The sequence below is a fragment of the Suricata suricatta genome, chromosome 13, assembly GCF_006229205.1.
Source record: "Suricata suricatta isolate VVHF042 chromosome 13, meerkat_22Aug2017_6uvM2_HiC, whole genome shotgun sequence".
In the NCBI taxonomy this organism is placed as follows: domain Eukaryota; kingdom Metazoa; phylum Chordata; class Mammalia; order Carnivora; family Herpestidae; genus Suricata; species Suricata suricatta.
In genome coordinates, this window is record NC_043712.1 from 25,009,949 (window position 1) to 25,035,092 (window position 25,144).

Sequence of the window (25,144 nt, forward strand, 5' to 3'; positions counted from 1 at the left end):
CGGCTGCGGCTGGGACGGAGGCGGTGGCGGCAGTGGCGGCGGCGGTGGCGGTGGCTGTTGCTGCTGCAAGGGATCTAACAGGACTCCTGACTTCCTACCGTTGACGCTCGAGCTCTCGTAAGACACGACACCTTCGTTCAGGGAAGAAGAAATGCTCTCGCTCTGGGAGTTCACAGCATCCCAATCTGACGTTGCACCCGTGTGACACTGTTTGTGAGCCCCGAGTTTTAATGAGCTCTTGCAAGTAAATGGACATTCATCACATTTGTAGACGGCAGTCTTTCCGGACAAGTGGATGTTTTCTATGTGACGGGAGATGCTGCGCCGATGCATAGTAAGGAAGGGACAAAACGGGCACTGGAACCTGTTCATGAACCTTCTGAACGGAATCCCCTTGGTCTCCAACAATTTGTTGCCATCTGAGCCCATCAGCTGCTCCGCAGACATGCCGGAAGTCTGGTGATCCATGGCATTTAAGCCATTCTCGCTGTCTATTTCATTCAACTCTTCATCCGAACTGGAGTCATTCAGCATGCTGTTAGTTTCCAGGTCGGCAGAGGAATTGGTCATGTCAGCCATTCCGTAACGCGATCTCTCCGCCAAGTTAACCAGGCCAGAGTTGTGAGGGGACTTCTGCTTCATCTGCGGGTAAGACATGGGTGAAAACTTGGAAGCGGACGAGGAATTGGGTCTCATGACGGAGTTACTGATGGAGCTCCGGAAGTTGGAGACGTTAGCGCTGGGCATGTCCCGGCTTGCAGCATTCATGGACAGATAGGTGGAATTGGAAGTGGGGCTGGGGTCGCTTTTGTTCGGCACGTCAGGGAGGTTAGTCCCTTCTTGCTGCTGTCTGAGGCTGGAAAGGATCTTGACCATACTGCGATGCTTCTTCATCATGTGGTCACACCAGCGTTCCCGGCGCGGGGTCTGATAGCTGCACCACTCACAGCAAAAGTTGCCTCGAGACTTGGTCAGAGGCTTGACCATGGACTCCAAGATGCTGCGCTCCACGACCTCCGCCGGCAGTTCCTTGCAGGGGTCCTGCAGGGACACGGGTGGGACCACGGGGTCTGGCATTGGAGCAGGGGCAGGGAGGGGAGCCGTGGTCTCCTTCAAGTTGTTTTTGTGATACATCTTCTGGTGCTTAATTATTCTTGCCCTCCTTGGTGACTTGTATGTGCAAAACTGGCAAGAGAAGACCTTTCCAAATCCCTCGTGCATCATGATGTTATAATTTAAGGATCCTGGAACAGGGGGTCCCAGTGAACTCCCTTCAGCTTGAGCTCCGTGGACCTTCCTTGTGTGTTCGATGAGGAGGTTTTTTGACCTGAAGTAGCGGACGCAGAACTTGCATTGAAAAAACTTGTTTGTTGGTTTGGGATTAGGGGCAATATGCTGACCGTAATATCCTGGACTGTGGCCATAGTAGCTTCCGGTCCCCAGTGCAGTTGCATTTTGACCTAGAGAGAAAGCAGAAGGTAAATGAGAACAGAAAACCAAACAAAAGAGAATTAAGAAATTCCATCATGCAAATCCATTTTTCTTTCCAGTTATTCTTCATTAATAAACATCACATTCAAAGGCCTAATGTCTCGAGATGAGGCCCCAAAGAGTATTAACGAAGCACTGATGAACATAGACCATTGCTTCGTGCAGATAAAGATGCAGTGCTCAGCTTTAGGAACAATACTCACCTCATCGCCATTAATGTGCCCTCTAGCTATAAAAATATAAGTTCCACATGCTGTGATATTCATTCTAGAATTTTGCCAGACACTCTCTTGTCCTCCAAATTGAAAGGAGACTAAGAAACATAAGGAAGCTGAGAGGACAATAACTAAGGATGCTCCAGCAGAGAAACATGATGCCCAGACCACGAAAATGGCTCCCAAGGAGCAAGAAACTTTGACGAAGCCACACATAACCAGGACCATCGCTACAGGCTAAAAATAGATGTACGCCATGAAACGGATCAGATATGCCGAGATTCTTAAAAGATTTACCTGATAGATCCTCTGCGATCGCAAATTCATCCTTTATAGAGGAATACTCCACCTCTGTCTGATTACTGGCATTTATGGACCCTGATCGTGGCTCGTTCACATTGTCTTCGGCAACATCAGTTGGCTGCAGAAATGCCGTGTGGACATCCTGAATGTGCGCCTTGAGATCTTCATAAGATGGGGCTCTGAAGTCACAGCCATCACACTGAAGCACCTCCATGATCTGGGCCTACCTTCTCACATTAGGAACCTGAGACAGAAGTCAGAACAAAGCCTCTTAAGAAATGCACTAATTGCATATCCCAAGTTGATGGGGCTGTGAGTCCATTAACGGAAAACGTTCTAACATCGGCAGATTTCTGTTACTGAACTTTGCTGGTTGGAACACCGACCAAAGACACACAACCAGAGATAATAGGGACAATGTCCTTGACTTCGTCACTTCAAAGAAGCGGGGAAAGCCCAAATAAACATTTTCCAGTTTGATGTAAATATATTTTCAAATACCATTTGTCAAGGAAACCCTTAATAGCTTAAAAGTTTAGTAGTTTCTGAATTTCTTGACTGAATTCAAATTTCTCGGTAAGTCGATACTGACTTTGATTCTGGCTTGGACCCATTTTTCTTTTGAACTAGACCCTTCTCAGAAGTAAAGAGGATTGTCTGTACCAAAGAAAGGACAAGTTTCAATCTTCCTTAGCTGTTTTAATATTCTAACACATTTCACCACCAAATCCTGAATTGGGTCTTGGAATGGTGGTGGAGAGACCTTTTATTATACCTTTTATCATTCAAATACCTTAACTGACATTGGGGTACACCTCTTTCCTCCCTTCCCCAAACAGTTTAGTCGTGTGTGTGTGTGTGTGTGTGTGTGTGTGTGTGTGTATGTGTGTTTCATAAGCTAAGTGGTTATTTTGCTTTTTACTACCTACCAATTATAACCTAACAGCTTCTCCAATCTAATTAGGTCATAAAATATTCTCAGGAGATTCTCAAACAACCAACTTTAGATGACAATCCAGTTTCTAGTTTAAAGTTGCACCTTGGTACCTTGATTTACTTTAAGGTGACGGACACAGTTTTCAGGAGGGGCTTCTAAGTCATAACTTTCTCTTTTCCCACTTCTCTCCTTCACAAACATGAACTTGATGGAGAATTGAGCCAAACTTGCCTGGCTCCCTTCATTCTGTTATTCACGGTGTGATTGAAAGACATAGATAGCTTCACATTAGCTCAGTGGAAAGGCTCACCAGTAAGAAGTTAAAAATGTATTAGAAGGTGCAGCCTGTCCTATCTTAATATGTGTCTTGAGTTGAACTACCCGGTTATTATCTTGATCGGTGAGTTAACTTCATTGAGCTCACCACAAATTCTACTGAGTCATTGTAGTCTAGAACCAGATGTTCAAGAACTAAAGCTGTAGCCAAATCTTTCTATACTTTTATTGTACAGCAAGCTTCTGTACTTCTCTGGCAAAAGGTAAATTGTTTCTGCAGGAGGAGCAAAGTCTAGTAATATGTCAACGTGGAGAAAGGAGCCATTGCGGGTGGATTTTCTATGAAAGAATGCTCCTGCTGATAGCCTGCTAAAATAACTTCTGGCAAGTCAAGCTCTGGACAGACTGAGCTTGCAGAGTGAGACACTGATATTTACCTCCTCTTCTTTCACCCAGCAATTTATCCTTTTTCAATAAACACTGAACTGTGTACCGGAGTCTTTTCAGCTAACTAAGTCTCAATATTCCAGATACACAAGCTTTTATGCCTAAGCACCAACCCAAATTGTGTGGAAGAGGTTGCTATCAGCTCTGGATCAAATTACAGCAGTCACTGAGGCCCCACCCCACTTCTCCTTTCGCACAGTCCATTAGACCTGAAAACAAATTTTTCCATGGTGCAGACGACTCCTGCATTTAGAACACTTCACAGAAAAAAGCAGATCATCCAGTGTGCACTCCCCATCCCCCAAGCCTAGCCCTTTCATCTCAGCCAAACAAGCCACAGCTCTGCTGAATGTGTTTATCACACTTTCAAGAGATATGAGCCCCTGCGTCACTGAAGCTCTAAGACTCACTAAGCTGCCCTAGTCCTCTGAGCTTTAAGGAGCAGCCATTTTAGCTCAGAGCTTCTCCTCCGTGCACAACATGGCTTCTCTGGGATTCTGCTAAGCTGACAATCAGAAATGAGCAGTAGAAGAACAGGCTGGGCTCCTCCTATGCTCTTCTCCTCCCAACAAAGAATGAACTGTTTTCATTGCTCTCCGAAAGGCAGCACCTTTCTCCTCCTCAAATGTCATTCCCCAAGATCTCCGAAGGTTCTTTTATCCCATGATTGATAAGCTCGTTCGTTAGCCCCAGCAGAGCACTGGTAATAGCAGGACGGGAGCCTGGACCAGACCCTGTTCTACAGCAGGATTCGGGGGTGGGCTGGGGGGACCTCCAGAATGCCTTGGCTTCTTGGGAGTCGTCCTTCCACACACAGAAGACATACCATCCGACTCTGCTTGCCAGATTCCAAAGTCTAATGACCTTTGTTAATCACCAGCCAGTCTGTCTGCATCAGCAGACCCTGCCAACAGACACACCCTTCAACACAAAGGCTGTAGCTATTCCTTTTAAAAGAGGTTCTCTGAAAGCTCCATTGTGTAGCCCGAGAGGAAAACAAAATCTCTTCCCTTCAAAACTTCAAGCCTTTAGAAATAATGCAACAAAAGGCTTTCTGCTGTGTGTCTTTTGGAAATTGTGAGCGTGGTTTACACAACATCAACAAAAATTCTGGTCCTGCACAAGGAAAGGAGGGCACCTTCAGCATTAAGTCATCCACCCGGAGATGAAATTCATCTCTCTGTGCAGTTCTCTAATATCTTCGTGTCTTCTGAAGCTGTTATCAAGGATTCTAACTTCGCTGGATGCAAACACAAACCAACAGCCTCCTTGTTCTGCTACAAAGGAGATTAAAGGGTTAGGAGATCAGAAAAAAAAAAAGCCCACTGATTTGGAAAAAGAAGAGATGATGAAAGTGATTTCCTAATGGGTTCTAGCTTTAATGTTGTTGCAGTCTCTACCTCAAAAATAGCTCAGAGCCTTAGAAGAGGTTAATCTCCAGGCTGCCGAGAGAACCAGAGTCAGGTGCAGCTGAACGGCCTTCAATCTGATGTCTGTACCACGCACGGAAATGAGGACGGAGCCTCCTTTGAAAGCCATTTTGCCTTTCTGTACATATTTCTCCTGAAGACGCTGACAGAAGAAGAAAACAGAAATTTCCAGCAGGGCCTAAACAAGCAAAAGAAACAGAAACTTGGTGTGCCTATGAGACGGAGGGCACGCACACGTGCAAGAAGTGAGAGCAGGAGGAGAAGAAGGGAAGGGAGAAGGCTCAGAGACAAAGAAAGCCGGACCTGAGGATGACCCATCCATCAACCAGACTACGTTTTCACAGCAGATGGCAATCCTCTGAGAAACCACCAGCAAGGAAGAGACGAGAAGCAAGCCCTGCATATCTGCCTGTTTCATCCACGCAGAGAGAGGAGCGATCCTGAAACGCTAAACTAGACACCAGTCTGCTATAAGATGACGATTTAAAGCTAAAAGCCTTGATCTCCTACCTACTTCCTTCATTTAAAAGCACGGTCATAATGAGATTAGCAGTACTTTTTTTTTTTCTCTCTCTCGCTGACCCAATCAGCAAAAGCAAAAGCAAAAGAAGAAGCTTCAGAACTAAGTAAAAAGAAGTGCCATTTCAGAAGGTCCTGGGGTGAATCTACAAATCAAACAGGCCCCTCCATCTCCTGCCCCCAACGCAGGATTTCCAGACCCCTCAAGGTCAAACAGGTGTCGATGACTAGGCTCATATGGATTCATTCTCTAATAACCTAGTGCCTAAAGTGATTAATTAGTCCGCCCAACACACATGAAACCCCTAGACCATTCTAATGATTCATCACTCTTCAGTACTACTTATTATCAGTGATTGGTTTTGTTCCATTTACATTTCTAGTTTGATTTCAAAAGGTGGGGTTTGGATGAGAAACCCTAAATCTAATTTTCCATATCTGATAAAACTCTTGAAGACACATTTCAAGAAAACCCAGAGATCTTGTTCAGGATTTGGAATACACACATGAGGACGGGGAGAGGGGGGTGATGGACACCAGCTGCTCCAGTGTGTATACCGCCTGCCCACGCACTTTCTGTGCTCAGAACCCCAAGAATCTATCCCGCCTTAGTGACGGTGAAAGGGGACAATCCATAGCTTCATTGTGCGTCTTTACAGCTCACAGCGCACACGTCCCTCGAGAGGGGGAGGCACCTTTGATGGCTCAGCATCCTCCCAACCCAGGCCACCATCAACCCTTGTCCAGGGCAGCTTGGCAAACACTGTTCCCTAAGCCTGGATGGCCCAGGAGTGTAAACATGTCAAAGTCCCAACTGTCTCCAGGAAGTGCCCAAAGGAACATGTGCAGGCCTTGCCTGGATCAAACCTGTTCTCTGACTGAAGAACTGTAGACCAGAAATAAAGCTGTGAGGCACCACAGCCACGGGATTCAGCAGCAACTAATTATAACCTTCAAAGCCTTTGAGAAATAGAACCAGAAACACCATAAGGTGCTTTTCCTCTGTCCACTCCAGAAACCTAGTTTCATTTATAAGGCACTGAGTTCCCCAGTTCTCCAGAATCACAATCTGATGAAAGGTTTTAGTTAGCACCTGTTGTTTGCGCTTCTCTTACTTTCCAGTAAATGGAAAAACCAATTATCCAAGGACTCGTAGTGGAATGCATAAACTCTGAAATAGTTCAGCTAAAGAAACAGAAACCTCAAGAACCTAAAGATCATTCTACAACTGTATTTGCAGACTGGAAACAGCTGAATCGATGAGGTCAAGGAGCTGTGGGATGTGTCAGGACGTCAACATTTCCAACTACGAGCCCCAACACTGCCATGGTTGGGGATGAAGGAAGGATTCTCATGCTTAGGATGAAAAAGAGGAGGGAACCAACTGATCCACTTGTGAATGTGGGCTGCTGCTCTTGAAACAACGGTATCCTACATCACTACTGATCATTTACCCTCGTAGTGGTCAGAGTGGGAGCTCTAGTCATTTTTAAATCATTTAAAGCACCTTTCCAAACAGGACTGGACTGAGAAACTGAGGTAAAACTTCCTTTCAGGACGGAGAACAGTAGTGATAGGATCAAACTGACAAATGCAAATAAGGAAAACTCTCTCACTACATATATGTGTGTGTGTGTGTGTGTGTGTGTGTGCATGAGAGAGAGAGAGAGAGAATTAATTTTGCTGATTTAATTTGACCTCAGATATGGGCATGTGCAGTCCAAATTTAACAGAGACTCTATTAGAACAGAATCAGCACCTTCCGAATAAGTCCAAATGATTTATGTACTCCTCCCATGTTATAGTTAAAAAAAATAAATAAACCCACACAATAAAACAAAGAACTTCTGACAACAAGCTACCTCCATCGGTCCCACAGCAGTCGGTACTTCTAGAGACCCTGGCTCGCCATGTGGTGTCTTCAAATGTCCTATCAAATGTTTATACTGTTTGCTACATGATCTAAGCGGTTCTGTGTACTCTTGGCAATTCACCACACTAATGAAAGGTTTAACATATCAGGGAGGATAAATAATTAAGGAATTCAGAAGGGAGACACAGCTGTTCTTCAAAACCAAATTTTCAGAAGAGAAAGGATTAATTTGCAATCACATATGTAACCCCCAATATGAGACTGAATTGAAATAGCAGCAGAGAAATACCAGGAGACCCCGAGTCCTGCCAATGCACGTAGCCTCGGTTCTGTGTGGTCAGCCTGGTCCATCTGTGGACTTGGTACATGAGCACAAGTCTGAAGCAGGCAATCTGCAGATGAATAACCCACTCACTCTCTGGCCCAAGATGGTACTTTTCAGGTTATCTCTTGCTTTAGCTTTGTTCTGCGAGAAGTTTGCAAGTATGGCCGGACATGTTGAGTAATATTTCATAACAGACACCTTTGGGATCATCATTAAAATGACATAAGCATCCAGGGATATAATCTACAGGACTAAAAAATTGTCAGATATGTAAATAAGAAACAATTCTGGCTGAGTGACCTGTTATGAAAGCAGGTAGTGAGTGTCTAACACAGAAAGAGATAGTACATACCTTCCGGAGAATTCATGCATTCCTTTCCAATGATATAAGGCTAATTGAGGCCAACAGGCCAATAGGCAGCCTGCCAGCTCTCCTGTCCTTAGAAAAGGAAGCGTGTGATTTGAACAAGGAGATAAAAGAGGAGAGAAGGGACTAGAAAAGAAAGGGAGGAAGCAGGGTGGTATCTCGGTAGCTTTAGAATTCATTGTCTGGGAAGGGGAGGCTGCAGTTCACTAGATAACTCTAATTCTGAGAAGCGTCCTGACCATATTCTCCTTGAGAAACAAAACAAACCAAGACGCCTCCTCACACTCAAATTCTCAAAACGCAACCGTGACAAACGCGATCCCTGCTCATCTTGTTCTTTCAAATGACGGAAAGCCATTCTGGGTGTTGAATGAATTCTCTGAAATGTCATGGGCCCATCAGGAAGTTCCTTGGAAACTTTGAAGCCATTCTTGCCCTGACATTGAGAACAAGAGATAACTGATTTCTCTCCTGGAGAGCCAATCCTCACCCAAACGACAGAGACAGAAAATCACGGTGTTCCTTTATAGAATACTCTTCAGAATGCTGGCTGGGTTTCTACAGACGCTTCTCACACTACGAGAACTCTCATTATAAAAATTGTAAAATTAAAGGGAAGTTGCAGATATGCTGCTGGGTCTTCATTACAGAACTGATTAAGACGCAGAGTAAGCAGAAGCTGCAGTAAAACTCATCTTGCACATCAGGAAAGACCAACCTATGCATGCACCCCCTCTGTGGGTTTGAAAGTTGACTGATCTTGGCCATTGGGCATGTCTTCATGGCCATCACGGTTTCTGGTACAGAAGGTCTGGCCAACCACACAAAGTCTAAATTCCACAGTGTCCGTGAACGGATCTAGAAACAATTCACCTTGTTCTCTATTACCACTCAGAGGAAAACAAAACCAAACCAAAAACTGCTGTTGACTTGTGGAGGGCAGAAGAAAGCTTGGCTGCAAGAACTTTTTTATTTGGGGAAAAGCCCACAAGAATCCCTTTCTGATGCCTCAGGGACTTGTATGTTGCCTTATGTACATGGTTTGCTCAGAAAATTCAGACAAGTCACTTCTTTTACATAAGAATTTGTCCAAGTTTGATCATACCAGGCACTCAGGTCTGTCTGTCTTTCTCCAAACCTGGTTCCTGATCTAACTACCCCATCAGGATGAGAGCCCTAGGCAGACTGCTTTCTAGAAAGGTAAACAATGGCTGGGCTTGTGCGGATCATGGACACTTCCAGATCCTCCTACCCAAGGACACTGTGAGCTGCAGCGCCCCCCCACTCCCCCCCACCCCACCTCTTAACCTCCACCCATCGCAGAAGCTACCAGAGGCTGCTGTCCTTCCTCCTACCACACTAACCAAATGGCCCTTAATTTGTTGGGTGTCCCAACAAATTAAGAGAATCTTATAATAGGAAACACACATTATGTGTTCATGTATGGAACTGGCAAATGCCCAAGGATTAGTAATTTTTTTTTAATGATAGGCAAGTAATTTCTTTTCCCTTGCAATCTCTTTCAACAAGTTTACTCCCCAAAATCACTAGCCCCCCAAGAACTTCTAAACAGAAAGTTAAGACATTTGTTTGCCAACTCAAGAGTAGGATTTACCACTGTGTGAAAACCCAAGAGCGTGCCAGTACTCAGCCAAGCCCTACATACTATCAACCCTTAATAGTAAATCCCATTTTTGCCCCCAGAATGTAGTTTTTCGGCTTACTTACTATTGAGCTGCTCTTAAAAAAATGAACGATACAGAAATGCCTAACCAACAGGTAAAAGAATTTGTTCCCAGCAGGGGTAAGGACTCTGACTGTCACCTTACATAAGTCTTTCAAAGCCTTTACTTGGGCATTTTGCTAAATGAGGAAATTAGATTATACAAAAATTAGATTATACAAAAATTTTTATAAATTTTCCTTCTCATCTCTTAAGGACTTTTTTCCTGACTTAATTCACTCCTTTACTTTTATTACTATTCACAGAAAATAAATGTCCAGTTTTGTAGGGCTGACTCCTCATCACTGAAGTTCTGTGCTCCAAGAGGCATTCCCTGAGAACTCTGTCGAACATTTGTCTATCTAACAATGGACCCCCATAAAATCCAGGCTCTTCTCCACAACCCTTCCCACACCCACTTTCTATCACATTCCACTGCTTTATTTTCTTCCCTGTTGATGTAATTACCTGTTTGTGGCCTGTCTCCCTCCTCTAGAACCTAAGCACCCTGGGAGCAAGTCCATGCCTGTCTATTCATACAGGATCTTCAGCACTGGGGACAGTTCACATAGCGGGTTCAGCAACTGGGTTGAATGAATGGAAGAATCAGAGATTCTGAAGGATAAGATTCCCATCAAATGCTAAAAGATTGGTCATGAGAGTTATATTCTCTTACTAACCCCATGTTATCACAGAGCAGCGGTGGTCCCTACCGGGGCAATTTTGCCTCCCTACCCCCCCCCCAACTCCACCACCATCAAAACCCCAGTCCAAGGGTATTTGACAGTATCTGAAGACATTTTTGGTTCTCACAACTGGAGGGTGGGGTGCTACTGGCATCTAATGGGTAGAGGCCAAGGACAGTCCCCACCACAAAGAATGATCTGGTCCAAAATGTCAATAGTGGAGAAGTTGGAAACCTTATGACAAAAGGTCTGTGTGTTATTTTCAATCTTTGTATATAATCCATCTGCCTCTGTAATCCTTCCATGGGGTTCTGGCTGGGGACTCTCTGAACAAGATGATCAGCAAATTCAGCTCAAAGATTTTATGATTCTATGGTTCTAAATGACCTAGGTAGCCTTCAGGTCATAGATCATGAGTTTTTAGTTTTATTTTTTCTGATTTGGGCATTTTACTAAAGATTTTTCAAGAGGAATGTATGAGAAAGGTGAGTGTGGGGGGCCTGGGTGGCTTAGTCAATTGAGCATCCAGCTTCAGCTCAGGTCATGCATGATCTCATAGTTCTTGAGTTTGAGGCCCGCATCGGGCTCACTACTGTCAGCCCAGAGCCCACTTCTGATCCTCTGTCCCCTTCTATTTCTGCCTCTCTCTCTCTCTCTCTCTCTCTCCCTCTCTCTCTCTCTCTCTCCCCCCCCTTTCCTCTTCCTCTCAAAAATAAACATTAAAAAAAAAACTTTCTTTCCTTAGTGATAAGGCCCTTGCACTGTTGATGATCCCATGAGCTTCGAGGGTAAGGGGTCAATGTCATTAAACATGGTCAAATTCTACACTTAACATGTGGCCTCCAACTAAAATTTCTGTGGAAAACATGATGCACATTTTCTCCTCTTTAATATGTAACATTATCTTCTTTTAAAGTGATAGGGCCCCGGCTAGTCAAAATCACTCTTCCGAGGACAAATAATGTGTTCCTTTGGTTCTTACACCCCTAGGGCCCCGCACAGGCCTGGTCCTGATGAGATCTGTGGTATGCATGTGTGGACACATGACTCTTCCAGGAGAAGATTAGCCAGTGGTACCAACTGAGAGCTAAATGTTTAATGACCTGAGCAATCCCCAGATCCCCCCATGACCAGAAGAACAAAACTTCGAGGGATACGACACTTCCCCTCCACTCCAACACATCACAATGATTAGCTGCCTACTGGGTATGAGGATTTCTAAATCTTCCCTCGTCCCTGTATTTCAGTGAGTGGCCATCTTCCTTTTCCTCATCATCAATGGGGAAACTGCTCTGGCTGCATTATCCCCCCCACATATTTATAACACTGTTAAGCTCCCCTGAACTGATGCGACACTTGGCTCACCACCTGGGGCTATTCTTGAGACTTGGTTGCCTTCCCTCTACCAAAAAAAAAAAAAAAAAAAGTCTTTTAATTCTTGTTTGCAAAGCTTCTAGAAAGCCTGAGGAAAAATTCTCCCCTCTAGCTCAAAACTACATAAACATTTTCAGCAGAGTGAAGTATAATAAAATTAAGAAGGAGCAGAATTTTTTCTCTCCTTTGCTTCCCTGAAAAATATTGAAACAATATATTACTCGTGCCTTCCTTAAGTCAAATTGAAGAATTCACTCTAAAAAGTTAATACCCTCCAGGCTCATAATGTCCACTAGAGGAGATCTTAAAGACAAAACCGTTCGACCTGGTCCAATGTCTTCACCTTTTAGACAGGGAAACTGAGATCTCATGGAAATAATCTGCCCAAGGCTTCTAGAGCACAAATTCTCGGAAGCCAGGAAAAAAGAAATCTTCTGAATCCCATCATTTGAAAATTTGAGAAAAGGCACTCTATAAATGTTATTCAGTTCATTCATAGCTATTCACACTTAAAGTCCATGCCATGCCCATCTATCCTCACTAACGAGAGCCTTTATTCACTGGGGAGGCAGATTCCAGAATAACCTCCAGTGTCTCCTCAGTTCTGAACTCTACACTCAGGAGAGTAACTGAAAAGGTGCAAAATCCATCGTCTGCAGTTTGACTGCTCAAAGACCTTCTTAGGCATGCAAACAGTGTGTTCCTGCTTTGGAAACACATTTGGAAGACCGAAAGTTGCTGACAAAGGTATACACAGAAGAACAAGAGCTATAACACTGAATTATCTTTCTTCAGAATCCAACCTCGTGGAATCGGAACACGGTTACGTCGTAGCTTTATGCCTGCCAAATCTGCCCCAGGAGGAACATCGTCTTGTTTCTTATGGAAAATGTGCACTGCCAACAAAGTCACTGAAGAGGCTGGCTGAATGAGTCTTAAGGGTATCTGGAAATACCAGGGTCAGTTCTTTTAAAATGAGAAGGAGAAGCACAGTCAGTCTGACAAATGCCTGGCAAGGAAGCCAGTCTTCTCCTAGCACTCCTAGTGTGTGGCTCATGCCAATAATTCCAGAACATTGTTGATACCAGATTTTACTTCAAGTCATATATTATATTCTGAAACCAACCACATGTGGAATATTTTACCAATTTACATATATACGTATGCATGTATTTATCTATATTCCTAGTAGACATCTATACTCCTGTAGTGGATATAAAAACAGTTAATGTATCAGAAAGCCTGGGAATCATCATTAACTTTTTAAATATCCTCTATAAAGTGTCTCTTACAAAAGGTCATCGTAATGAAGAGAATGACTTAGAAATCAAGAAGATACTGAGATATCTGTATTTTCATGTTTTCTTCCCTGAAGAATACTTCTATGCACATTTTGAAGGTTCAAGTAATTCCCATCACTTAGGACAATGAGTCTCAAAGTGGGGTTCCTAGACCAGACCAGCCCCAGCATCACCAAAGAACGTGTTAGAAATGCCAAGTTCTCACATTCCTCTCTAGACATCATGCGTCAGAAACTGGGGACAGGGCCCAGCAATCTGTATTTTAACAAGCCCTCAGGGTGATTCTCAGGCCACTCAAGTCTTAAGAATAAACTCAAATCTTCCTGTATGAAACCATCCCTGAGACCAACATGACCATTCTACAATGGTAAATTCCTTCATCAATGCGCCAGGAGTAAATGCCATTGACTGAAGGAATACAGGAATACAGTCTTCCAAGAGCCTAAGAGAGGACCAGTGTTTGTAAATATTTCACTTCTTATTTAGCAATTAATGGGAAAAGACTAAGTTGCAGAATCCAGCATCAGAAGCTATTAGGAGCACACTTTTTTTTGAGAGACACAGAAACAGATCATGACAAAGGGAGGGGCAGAGAGAGAGGGACACACAGAATTGGGAGCAGGCTCCAAGCTCTGAGATGTCAGCACAGACTCAACGTGGGGCTCAAACCCATGAACTATGAGATCATGACCTGACCCAAAGTCAGCCGTTCAACCGACTGAGCCACCCAGGTGCTCCTAGGAGCACACTCTTAAAAGGCAAGAGTTCTTGTCTTTCGAAGAGTAAATACTGTGGCCAATACAATGCTCAGATTGATATTCGTCTGCCTTAAAAACTTCAGAACAGTTCACGACATGGTGTCCTTGGTATTTGTAAGGTCGGATGTGGAAATCCACAAAGGAAAAAATTGGAGTATTTTATCCACAAAATACTAAGAGCTGGGTAAATCTTCAAAACCCTAGACTCTTCCATGATAGGAGGCTTTCGTGATAAACAAAATCTTATTAGAAAACACCTCCAAACTTGGAATGGTTATTTGGTTATCGCACTAACCCTAAAGTGCCGGGCTAAATCCGCGGTAAGAATCAACATCTGAAAACACAGATGTGTTTGGAAATCCCTCAAAGGAAGGATATGTGTTTTAAGCTAACCAAGGGACTCCCAGGGGTAAAAAAATGATAGCAAATTGTCTCAAACTGCAAACAAAGGCTTGGCTGAAGGAAGAAAAGAAAAAGAGACAACATAAACAAAGAGGGGGGAAAGTCTGGCAACACCAAAACGACAGAGGAATTGGGTCCTCAAATCAAAAGCAGGACTTAAAATTTAGATTCATAGAGTTAAGAGATAAAATTCATCAACTGTGTCTTGCCCAGAAATCTAACCACAGGACCATGGAAGACTACTCAAGGGATGTAGAAATTAAAACGACCCGGTAAGACCTAAATTCAGGCTCTGAAAGCAGAATTGAGCAGGACTTAAGTAGAAAATTAAAGAGATATTACCTTTCCTACTTAGGGGCAGAGCAGGTTCTAACCATTATTTTCCAATCAGAGACAAATTAGAAAAAAATGAACTGAGGGGCAGCTGGGAGGCTCAGTTGGTTAAGCATCTGACTTTTGCTCAGGTCATGATCTCATGGTTCGTGGGTTCAGGTCCCGAGTCAGGCTCTGTGCTGACAGCTCAGAGTCTGGAGCCTGCTTTGGATTCTGTGTTTTCTTCTCTCTCTGCTCCTCCGCCACTCACGCTCGCCTCTCTCTCTCAAAAATAAATAAACATTGAAAAAATATAAAAAGAAAAGAAAAAAAATGAATTGAGCTTTAAAAACAAAAAAGGGAGAGAGAAAGAAACAGTATGGAAAAGACCAATGAATAATCTATTTTGAAGAACAGGGCACAGAAGAAAATTACAAACAATTAACAGAGGTACTATAAAAGAAGAGATCAAAGATAAGATGATAAGACATCAGAATAAGATGAAAGGGAGCTGGCAGTTGAAGAAAGAAACTGACAACAAAAAAATATTATTACAGAACCAATAAGTATATTAAAGTAATATGAGACAAAATCCACAATCCAAAAACAAAGTTGATGATGTGGAAAAGAGCCTTCAAAAAACTGCACAAAACGCAGAGAGAAAGGACAAGTAGATGAAAGCAGGTAGAGAAGATGACAGATAAAAAGGTCTGAAAACAGAGATCCAACACACAGATAAAAGGTATTCTACAAGTAGACAGCAAAACAAAACAGAGCAAAACAAAATACACTCAAATCTGTGATAGGAAAAAATTGTGTTGAAATAAAGTAATATCTGCTGTTTAGGGGAAAATGTAAGAGAATCTTCAAAATTGAGACATTGTGGTAAAGTTATAGAATTTCAAGGATAAACAATGAATGCTATAAAATCAAGATATTTTAATATTAGTCAATTATAGGGGGGGACGTCTGGGCTTTTTCCCAGGAACCCTCAGTGACAGAAGTGAAGTGATGTCTACCGAGGCTTGATTGAGAAAGAGGAGCATGTTGAGTAAGTGCCCCACGAAGTTTGCAACCGTGTTTAAAAGTAATAAAGCATTTTCATGGGGCGCCTGGGGGGCTCAGTCCGTTAAGCCTCCGGCTTCGGCTCAGGTCAGATCTCACGCTCGTGGGTTCGAGCCCCGCGTCGGGCTCTGTGCTGACAGCTAGCTCAGAGCCTGAAGCCTGCTTCCGGTTCTGTGTCTCCTTCTCTCTCTGCCCCTCCCCCTCTCATGCTCTGCCTCTCTCTGTATCAAAAATAAATAAAAACATTAAAAAAAAAGTAATAAAGCATTTTCAACCAGCAGAGTGAAGGCAGGGAGCACTTACTAATTAGTAACTCTCCTTCAGTACTGACCCAGGGAGGGAACATATCCAACCAAGAGAAAATTCAAAACTGAGATCTCAAGAATATGGAATGTAGAGGTAAACAGAGGATGTGAGCACCGAGTCCTCTTACATCTAGAACAAAGACTGAGTCGTTACTAATAATTGCAAAAGGAGATTGTAATGCGATAACTATAATAACAACAAATTATTTCACAGAATAACAATAAAATTAAACAGAATTGGGGAAAAAATCCTTAAGCATAATAGCAGAAACAAAGAGGATAAATCTAAGTGGGAGAATATGCTCAACTTTCATAAAGAACATATAAAAATACTCCAACTTTCATAGAGAACATATAAAAATACTCTATATTGCTTCCTTCTGAAGCTAATGAATCTCCCAATAAAGGTATAAAACACATTAACATTAAAAATTTAGTAATAAAAATAAAAAGACTATATAGTTTTTAATTTTTTTAATCAAAGCGAACACCATGTAGTAAAAGACAGAAGTCAAAAGAAATGGCACAGAAATATACTAGTAATGAAATTAATTAGAATCAAGTATATATGTTATAGCAATAAAAGCAAACTGCGTAAATCCTTCTATGGAAAATATCCCCAGAGTAGATTTAAAAACTTGGTCTACAACTTCCACTTGGTCTACAAGAGACACATAGTAAAAAAGGCTAAAGCGTTTGAAAGTAGTAATAATGTAAAAGATACATCAAAAGAAAAGGAAAAGTAGGAATCATGATAAATATCATTCAAAGTTACACTCACATAAAAGCTTGTAAGCTTATCTTTAATTTTTACAGGAAATTAAGGATAAAAAGCAGAAAAATATTCTCAGTAAAGGAAAATAAATACTCATTGTAAACACTGAAAGATGGACACTTAATAATGTAAAAAAAAAAGTACAATCCACAGTTTATCATGAATTTTCATGCCCCCTAACATCACCAAATAAAGAAAATGGCAACAAATAAGAGAAAAAAATCGGCATAAGCACTTCATAGATTAAATGAAGAAAGACAACTAGGAGAATTAATAGAATTTTTTAGTTCAGAGACACATTTCAAATTCTATATCCTGGATGCAGAAAACATTTTCATTTCAAGGGGTATTACAAAGATTTTCAAACACCCATGGAGGTTTATAAGAGCCGATCCTTATACCAGAATTAAGAGATAAAAAAAACAGGAAAAAAAGTCTACCACTTCTACTTACAATGCAATAAAACTGGGAGAGGGGAGAGGGACAAAAAATTCCAAACACTTGCAAAATTCTTGTTAACATCCTCCTAAACAATTTCCAGATTAACCAGAAATAAGACCTCAACTACAGAACGTGACTTTTTAAATATTTTATATATATATAATATGTAATATACATAATATATATGTAATATTATATATAATATGGAATACATATCTTATATATAATATGGAATTTGGTCAAAGCTGTACCTAGAGGAAATTTCATAGCTCTATAAAAATTGTGAATCCAGAAATAATTCTTATAAAAATCAAGAAATAATACTAAATGAATTAAACATCCAATACAAGTAAAAAAAATGAACAAAAGTAGAAAAAAAGATTCAATTAAAATATAGAAAACCAGGATTCAGAAAATCAAAAAACAATAAGCTGACCATGTAGCCACAATTTTAAAAAACCCAATACTGTTGGGGAGCCTGGGTGGCTCAGTTGGTTACAGTCAGTTAAGTGTCTGTCTGACTCTTGATTTCAGCTCAGGTCATGATCCCATGGTTCATGGGATGGAGCCCTGACAGCAGGGAGCCTGCTTGGAGTTCTCTCTCCGTCCCTCCCCCATGCATGCTCTCTCTCTCAATCTCTCTCTTTCACCCCCCCAAAAACAAATAAGCTTAAAAAATTAATACTGTATACAATCGAATAAAAACTTCTAGCCAGCCTAGTAAGAGAAAAGGTGTGTATGGGGGTGGGAAAGGCACAAATGTAGAGAATTAAGGATAAGAAGCAGAAAATACTCACAAATGTAAATGTAAATAAAGCAATTACTCTGTATGACTCATAGTAATATTTGCAAACCTAAGTGCAGTGGATGGCTGTCTAGAAACACGTATTACCAAAATTAATACAAGAAGAAACCACACAAATGGAAGACTAGGAGAGAGACAAAGAACCAACCAAATCACAAGGGAGCCTTCAAAAAATCATTAAATCAGGTATTTTTGAAACTGGTTCAAACCCTAAAGTCTTTTTTTTTTTTAATTTTTAAAATGTTTTTTAATTTATTTTTGAGAGACAGAGAGAGACAGCACAAGCAGGGGAGGGTCAGAGAGAGAGGGAGATACAGAATCCGAAGCAGGCTCCGGGCTCTGAGCTAGCGGTCAGCACAGAGCCCGACGCGGGGCTCGAACCCACGAACCGTGAGATCATGATTGGAGCTGAAACTGGACATTTAAGTGACTGAGCCACCCAGGCGCCCCCAAACCCTAAAGTCTTAAGAGTTTCATCAGTATATTTCCAAAGCTAGCGTTGTCACAAACAGCAAAGCTTACCTCAGAACAATAATTATAATCATAATACAGGCAACCAATACACTGATAAATATTGAGGACAGAATTCAAATAAAATCCAAGTGCACATTAAAGGGACATTACTCGGTGATCAAGTGGGATTCACTGCAGTAAGGCAGTATTTCAATACCAGAAAGTCTATACTCTCCTACATTAAGAAGTCAAAGGAGAAAAAAATAATTTGGTCAATACAGAACATGCTACAGCATTTGATGAAATTCAGGATCCATTTCTAATAAAAATGGGTTAGTAAGATAACATATGGACACACACACAACCCCTCAGCTTCATGTTTCATGATAAAACATTAGAAGAATTCAAGTGAAAAACCAGACAAGGATTATCACAATTACATTGCATTGTTGTGAAAATGCTAGTGCATTTGTACAAGAAAATAAAGTAAAATAAATAACAGTTGGAAAAGAGGAGATAGTTTCCAAAATTTACAAATAAGGTATAGGACCTGGATGTGGGCCCAGGTGAATAAAATCCTTAACTTTCTACTTAATAATTTAAAACGTTTCAACAAGACTTTATTACTTGAACATTTGAAACACTCATCAAATGGAAAGCTCTGGAGTGACTTGACAGGACATTGGTTATCAATGGCTTTATTAGAGCTCGCCTTACTAAAAATGTTAACTCTTCTGCCAACTCTGGCATTCCTTTTTCTCCCTTGTTTGGGACTCTTTAGTAGCCCCTTAAATCAGTAATCCCAGGGGCATCTGGGTGGCTCAGTTGACTGAGTGTCGAAAATTCAGCTCAGGACATGATCTTACAGTTTTGTGAGTTCAAGGCCCACATTGGGCTCCCTGCGGTCAGTGTGGAGCCTGCTTGGGATCCTCTCTCTCCCACTCTCTGCTCCTCCTCTGCTTGCTCGCTCTCTCTCTCTCTCTCTCCTTCTCTCTCTCTCCCTCTCTCCCTCTACTTGCTCGCATGCTCTTGCTCTCTCTCTCTCGCTCTCTCTCAAAACTAAACATTTTTTTTAAAAAATCAGTAATCTCAGATGGCCCATATCTGGTGATTTTAGGAATTCCCATCTTAAGCTCATGAAGATAATTTTTAATTGCTTATATCCACATATAATCAATTTTCAAGCAACAAACTGCTCTACCCACGTGCTGAAAAATCTTTCGGTTCTGTGAAAAGTTACCCTTCATCTCCTTAAAGGAACATAAGGTGAAAGGAAGACTGTGAGAATGAAACCAAAGTATGAAGCCCAACTCGTTGTCTTTCCCTATAACCACCTGGAAAAAAATCTCAACCTTGGTCTAAATCCGTGTTTTCTCCCAACTTCTCTTTGACATCATTCTGAGGTCCCTACAAATTCTTAGTTTCAGTTGTACCCAGTTGTCTGATAGTTACCCGCCTGCTGTTCTTCACTGTGTCCGAGAAGAAAAAGAGCTTTCCATCTTCTGCCTGCCTTTCCCTTCCTCACCCCAAGGGGGCCCCATCCTTTCCCCCTTCCCTGGCCACCCCTCGTTGTGTCCGGCCGTCAGCTTGGGCTCCTGAGCCAGTCCTCTCCTGCCTTGTCGGGGAGCCCCCCTGATCTGCATTTTCAATTTCTCTCTGAATACTAGTTGAGTCACTGCCATCTTAAACTCTCTCTCATCCAAGAAGAAAACCCTCTCTCTCCCTCTCTCCCTCTGTCTCTCTCTCTCTCTCTCTCTCTCTCTCTCTCTCTCTTCTCTCACACACTCACACACACAGATACATACAAACAGACCCACTCCGCCCATGTCTCTCTGGCCTTTCTTCTTCCCTAAGGAAACAATGCAGGTATGGTCCAGGATGCCTGGGGTTGTATCCCAATTCCGTGATTTAGGAGCTATGTGAATCCTTAATGAATTATTTAAACTCTCCAAACCTCTGGGACACGCGGGTGGCTCAGTTGGTCAAGTGTCCAACTCTTGATTCCAGTTCAGGGCATGATCTCATGGTTTGTGAGACGGAGCTCCACACTGGGCTTTGCCCTGAGCCTGGAGCCTGCTTGGGATTCTTTCTCTGCACCTCCCTGGATCATATGCATTTACTCTCTCTCTCTCTCTCTCTCTCTCTCTCTCTCAAAATAAATAAACACTTAAAAAAAAAATAAACTCTGCTAACCTCTATTTCCTCATCCACACAAAGAAATCCACATCTCACAGGGTTGTTGTGTGAAATAATCTGGACAATGAACATAAAGCATTTGGTATCGTTTCTGACACACATGATGGCATAATCAGAACTGCCATTACTACCATGAATTCCCCCTTTTCACAGACAAACTGCTTTCCTGCTCCTTCTCCTTCAGTCCTCTACATCTGGCATTTATTTTTATTTTTATTTTAATCTTCATTCTTTTTTGTGAGAGAGACAGAGTATGAGTGAGGAAGGAAGAGAGAGAGAGAAAGGGAGACACAGAATCTGAAGGAGGCTCCAGGCTCTGAGCTGTCAGCTCAAACTCACGAACCATGAGATCATGACCGAAGCCAATTGAGACACCTAGGCCCCCCTACATCTGGCATTTATAAGTAGCATTTTGCTAAAACAAATTCTCTATTCAGAAACAACCTTCCTAGGGCCAATGAGAAGATGCGTTTACTCTGCATCTAACTGAACAATATTACCTCCACCCCCTTCTCCACCAGAGCCCACACTCTCCTTTAAGTAACTCTTTTCCCTGGACACCTAGGACTCTCTCCACTCTGAGCCCCTTCCCCAGAACCTCTAGTTTACATCCATTCCTCAGTCTCAGGACAGCCCAGGGTTTCTCAACCTTGGTACCATGGGCATTCAAGGCCCAGATTATTGATTGGTTTGGTTGGGGACTGTCCTGTGCAATGCAAAATGTGTGGCAGCACCCTGGCCTCTACCCACTAGACACCAATAACATCTCCCTCCTCTGCCCCCAACAACCCCAGTAGCGAAAAACAACAATTTTTTCCACTGGCTGAAAAATCACCTCTAGTTGAGAACCACTTTCTCTAGGAAGCCATGCCTGGCACTCTGGGCCTGGGCTGAGACCCTTTCTAGATGTCCCTAAGTCACTCAGGCGTTTTTCACAGAGCCCTACCTGCATAATCGCCTGTCTCCCCACACCGTACTATGAGTTCCTTGAAAGCTAGGGCTGTGTATGGTTCAACCCAAGCCCTGGCCAATGGCTGGAACCTGCATTCTCTCCTTCCTCTACTTGGAAACAAATTTATTATGAGAAATACTTTAACACAGATTTTCAAGGGGGAAAAAAACCCATGCATACTGAACATAAACTTTAACTGTAACAAATATATCCTTTTTGAGAAATTATAAAGGTGGAGCAAAGTGTGGCTTGGTATCCAGGAATAAGGACTCGAGCTGGACTGGTGGCTGTGTGCATCTGTGCGTACGTGTGGGGAAGGCGTGCTGACGGAGGAGCTAAATCAGAAATAGAGACTGTAACCTCAGCCCCATGTGGCCTTCAGCTAGGGGCCTTGTGGCTGGAGGCCAGCCTGAGGGAGATCAGCAGGACCCTCTCCTGGCCTCTCTCCTCTGTATTCTTGAGCACAACGCATCTCCTTCCTAATCTCAATGCAGTCCTTGTCTGAAGACTTCCCAGCTGATCTGCAGGGTTTTTTTAAACTTAATGATATGTTTCTACCTTCATCCTCCTTTTCTCATACCCTTGTGCACATTACCGTGCTCCTTATACTGTTCCTGCCTCTGGCAATGAAATTTCAGACAAAGTAGAGCGTCCTTACAAAATACCATTTGCACTCATAAAACATTACTGCATTCCAGAAGACTGGTGTATTTGGGGGGATAAGAAATGTCAGGATTGAAAAGAACTAACTGGTCTCCAAACAGTTTATTTCTCCAGGATAAATTTAAAAAAAGAAGTCTTTAAAGACCCACATATGAAAGTAGAATGAGGTCACTGATGCCCAAGGTTCAGCCCAACGTGGGCAAAGGTCTTGTCACCAAAGCTAGGAACCTCAGGCATCCAGCTCCTTTGCCTACATTATAAAACCTGTACTTCTCCTAAAGGAATTTTTAGGGGAAGGGTTCCTTAACATTTCAGACAAATGAAAAAATAAGTTGCAAAACAGAATGCATTGTCAATTGCTATTTAAATGTTAATGGTAATAACATGCTAAGATATAAACATAGGAAAAGAAAGGATATATCCCCCAAACCCTTAACGGAAGTTTTCTCTGTGGGTGGGGTTAAAAAGAACTTTCACTTTCTCTGAATTCCAAACTTCTATAATGTTTGTGTACGTTTTGGTTATTACAAGCTGGAAATTCTTTTTAAGGTTTAAGTGTTTTCAGAGAAATGAGTAAACAAACTAAACAGTCTCCCAGTTCCAAGTCAGCCCACATTTTCGGGAAGGGGTGGGTGTGTGATCACTTTGGTGTTTAAACACTTAGTATGTGTCTACACAGTAAGTAATGTGGGCCCGTGAACAAAAGGGGTACAGCCAAGACGCATCACAGAACACTAACTGCCGATCAGCAAATAGACCAAACACCAATGCTTTGCTAGCTCTCTTCACAGACTTCAGACAGGAGTAGATGTGTCTGACTTGAAAGAGCAAAGTTTAGCAGGAACACATAACTGGACACAAACTTTAATCAATCAGTTGACCCCACTGACTGACCATTCCATCGAATGTTCAGTTTTATTCCATTGGTCCCTATGGATGACTGATTCTGCCCTGAATCTACTCCCAAACAGGTAGAAACATCTTAAATATCCCTCCAGGAAATATTAGAAGCAATATAATCCATTACCCCCTAGAGATAAATGGGCCACCAGTCATGACCATCTCATCCCACAGCTGAGATAAGGTGGGAAATCTGAGACTCGATGAGGTAAAGTTTGGCTCAGAAGTGTCTCATCACTGCCAAGGGCCATTTCATCACACATCAAGACTAGTGACGAGAGACTCATTGACCTGGTGTTCCCTGATCTCATTGAAAAGAAAAATCATTTTCAGTTAAGCCAAAAACACATATTTATTGATCAGCTACCATGTGCCAATGCCATCCATTTATTGAACATGTGAGTGCCTACTGGGTCGCTGGAATGGTTCTAGACAGGGGACAAAAACAAGAAATAGGGGGACATGGGGAGGTACCATGGACAGGTAGAAGGACATGCTTTTTCTCACAGCAGTTAAAATAAAATTGGGATAAGACTAACATTAAAAAAAAACCTAGTGGGGCACCTGGGTGGCTCAGTCGGTTAAGCGTCTGGCTTCGGCTCAGGTCATGATCTCAAGGTTTATGGGTTTGAGCCCCACCTCGGGCTCTGTGCTGATGGCTAGCTCAGAGCCTGGAGCCTGCTTCAGATTCTGTCTCCCTCTCTCTCTACCCCTCCCCTGCTCGTGCTATCTCTGTCTCTCAAAAATAAATTTTAAAAACAACTAGAGAATTAAGAATTCTTAATACTCTCAGTAAGGTATGGATTGTTATGGTACAGTTTCCAAGTACAAAGATGGTTAGAACTGGGAGAGCAGAGGACACAGGGAGTCCATGGGTTTAATAATGAACGTTCTCAAAACTAGCCAGCGTGGTCAGTAGAACTAGCATAGGTTTTATCAAAGAGATATAACAGGACCTCACCCTAGCAGCCAGGATCTAGCTTTATCACCTACCACTTGACCTTAGGCAAGATACAGAACTGCTTCCTCACCTGTATAAGGGGACTTAAAAATATCCATCTCCTAGGGATTAAAAATATGGGGCTAAAAATATCCACCTCCTAGGGATTAAACAGATAACATCTACAGAGTCTCAAATGTCAGGTCCTCCACTCCCTCCCTTCATTGGGAGAACAACAGGGAACTCTTACCATCCTTAATCAGGGAGAAGTGATCTAAGGAAAGCTGTGTCCTCTCACGATTATTTTGGCAGCCCTGTGAAGGACTTCTTGGGCCGGGAGGGGAGGACGGGAGGGTGGCAAGACACAAGCTGCTAAGGCAGCTGCTGAGATGGTCCAAGGAGGAGAGAAAGCAGGTCTGGGCTAGGAAGATGCACTGGGGGTGAAGAGAAGGGGGTCAAATCTAAACAAATATTTAGAAAAGAGAAAGGACAGTAGCTAACCCTCCGTCTCTGAACTCCATCTAATAACTCACAACTTTCTGATCCATGGAGAGTAAACAATGAGATGTGGTCCAAGCTGTTTTTTTTTAACATTATGTCAAGAAAAGTTAGTTCTTCAGTGATGATTGACAGAAAATTATATTCTGAACTGTATTTTATTTTTTGTAATTTTTATACGTTTATTTTTCAGAGAGGAAGAGCATGTGTGTGAGTAGGGGAGGGGCAGAGAGAGGGAGACAGAAGCTATGAGTGGGCTCTGTGCTGACAGCAAATGCTCTGCGCTGAGAGCAGACGCGGGTCTCCTGCGGCTCGAACTCATGAGGCATGAGATCATGACCTGGGTCTAAGTCAGACGCTTAACCAACTGAGCCACCCAGGTGCCCCTTAGCTGTATTTTAAAATCAACAGT

General features: G+C 42.4%; 1 protein-coding gene across 1 annotated transcript in view; it reads right to left on the reverse strand.

The window, feature by feature from the left end:
* The window catches only part of ZNF462 (zinc finger protein 462), a 138,793-nt gene that overhangs the window by 81,310 nt on the left and 32,339 nt on the right, over positions 1 to 25,144 (reverse strand). Inside the window, exons 2-3 of the mRNA XM_029920342.1 lie at positions 2,004 to 2,253; positions 2 to 1,460 (exon numbers count right to left, since the gene is read on the reverse strand). Of these exons, the coding sequence (XP_029776202.1) occupies positions 2 to 1,460; positions 2,004 to 2,223 (1,679 nt within the window). The 5' untranslated portion in view covers positions 2,224 to 2,253. The remainder of the gene's footprint in view (position 1; positions 1,461 to 2,003; positions 2,254 to 25,144) is intronic.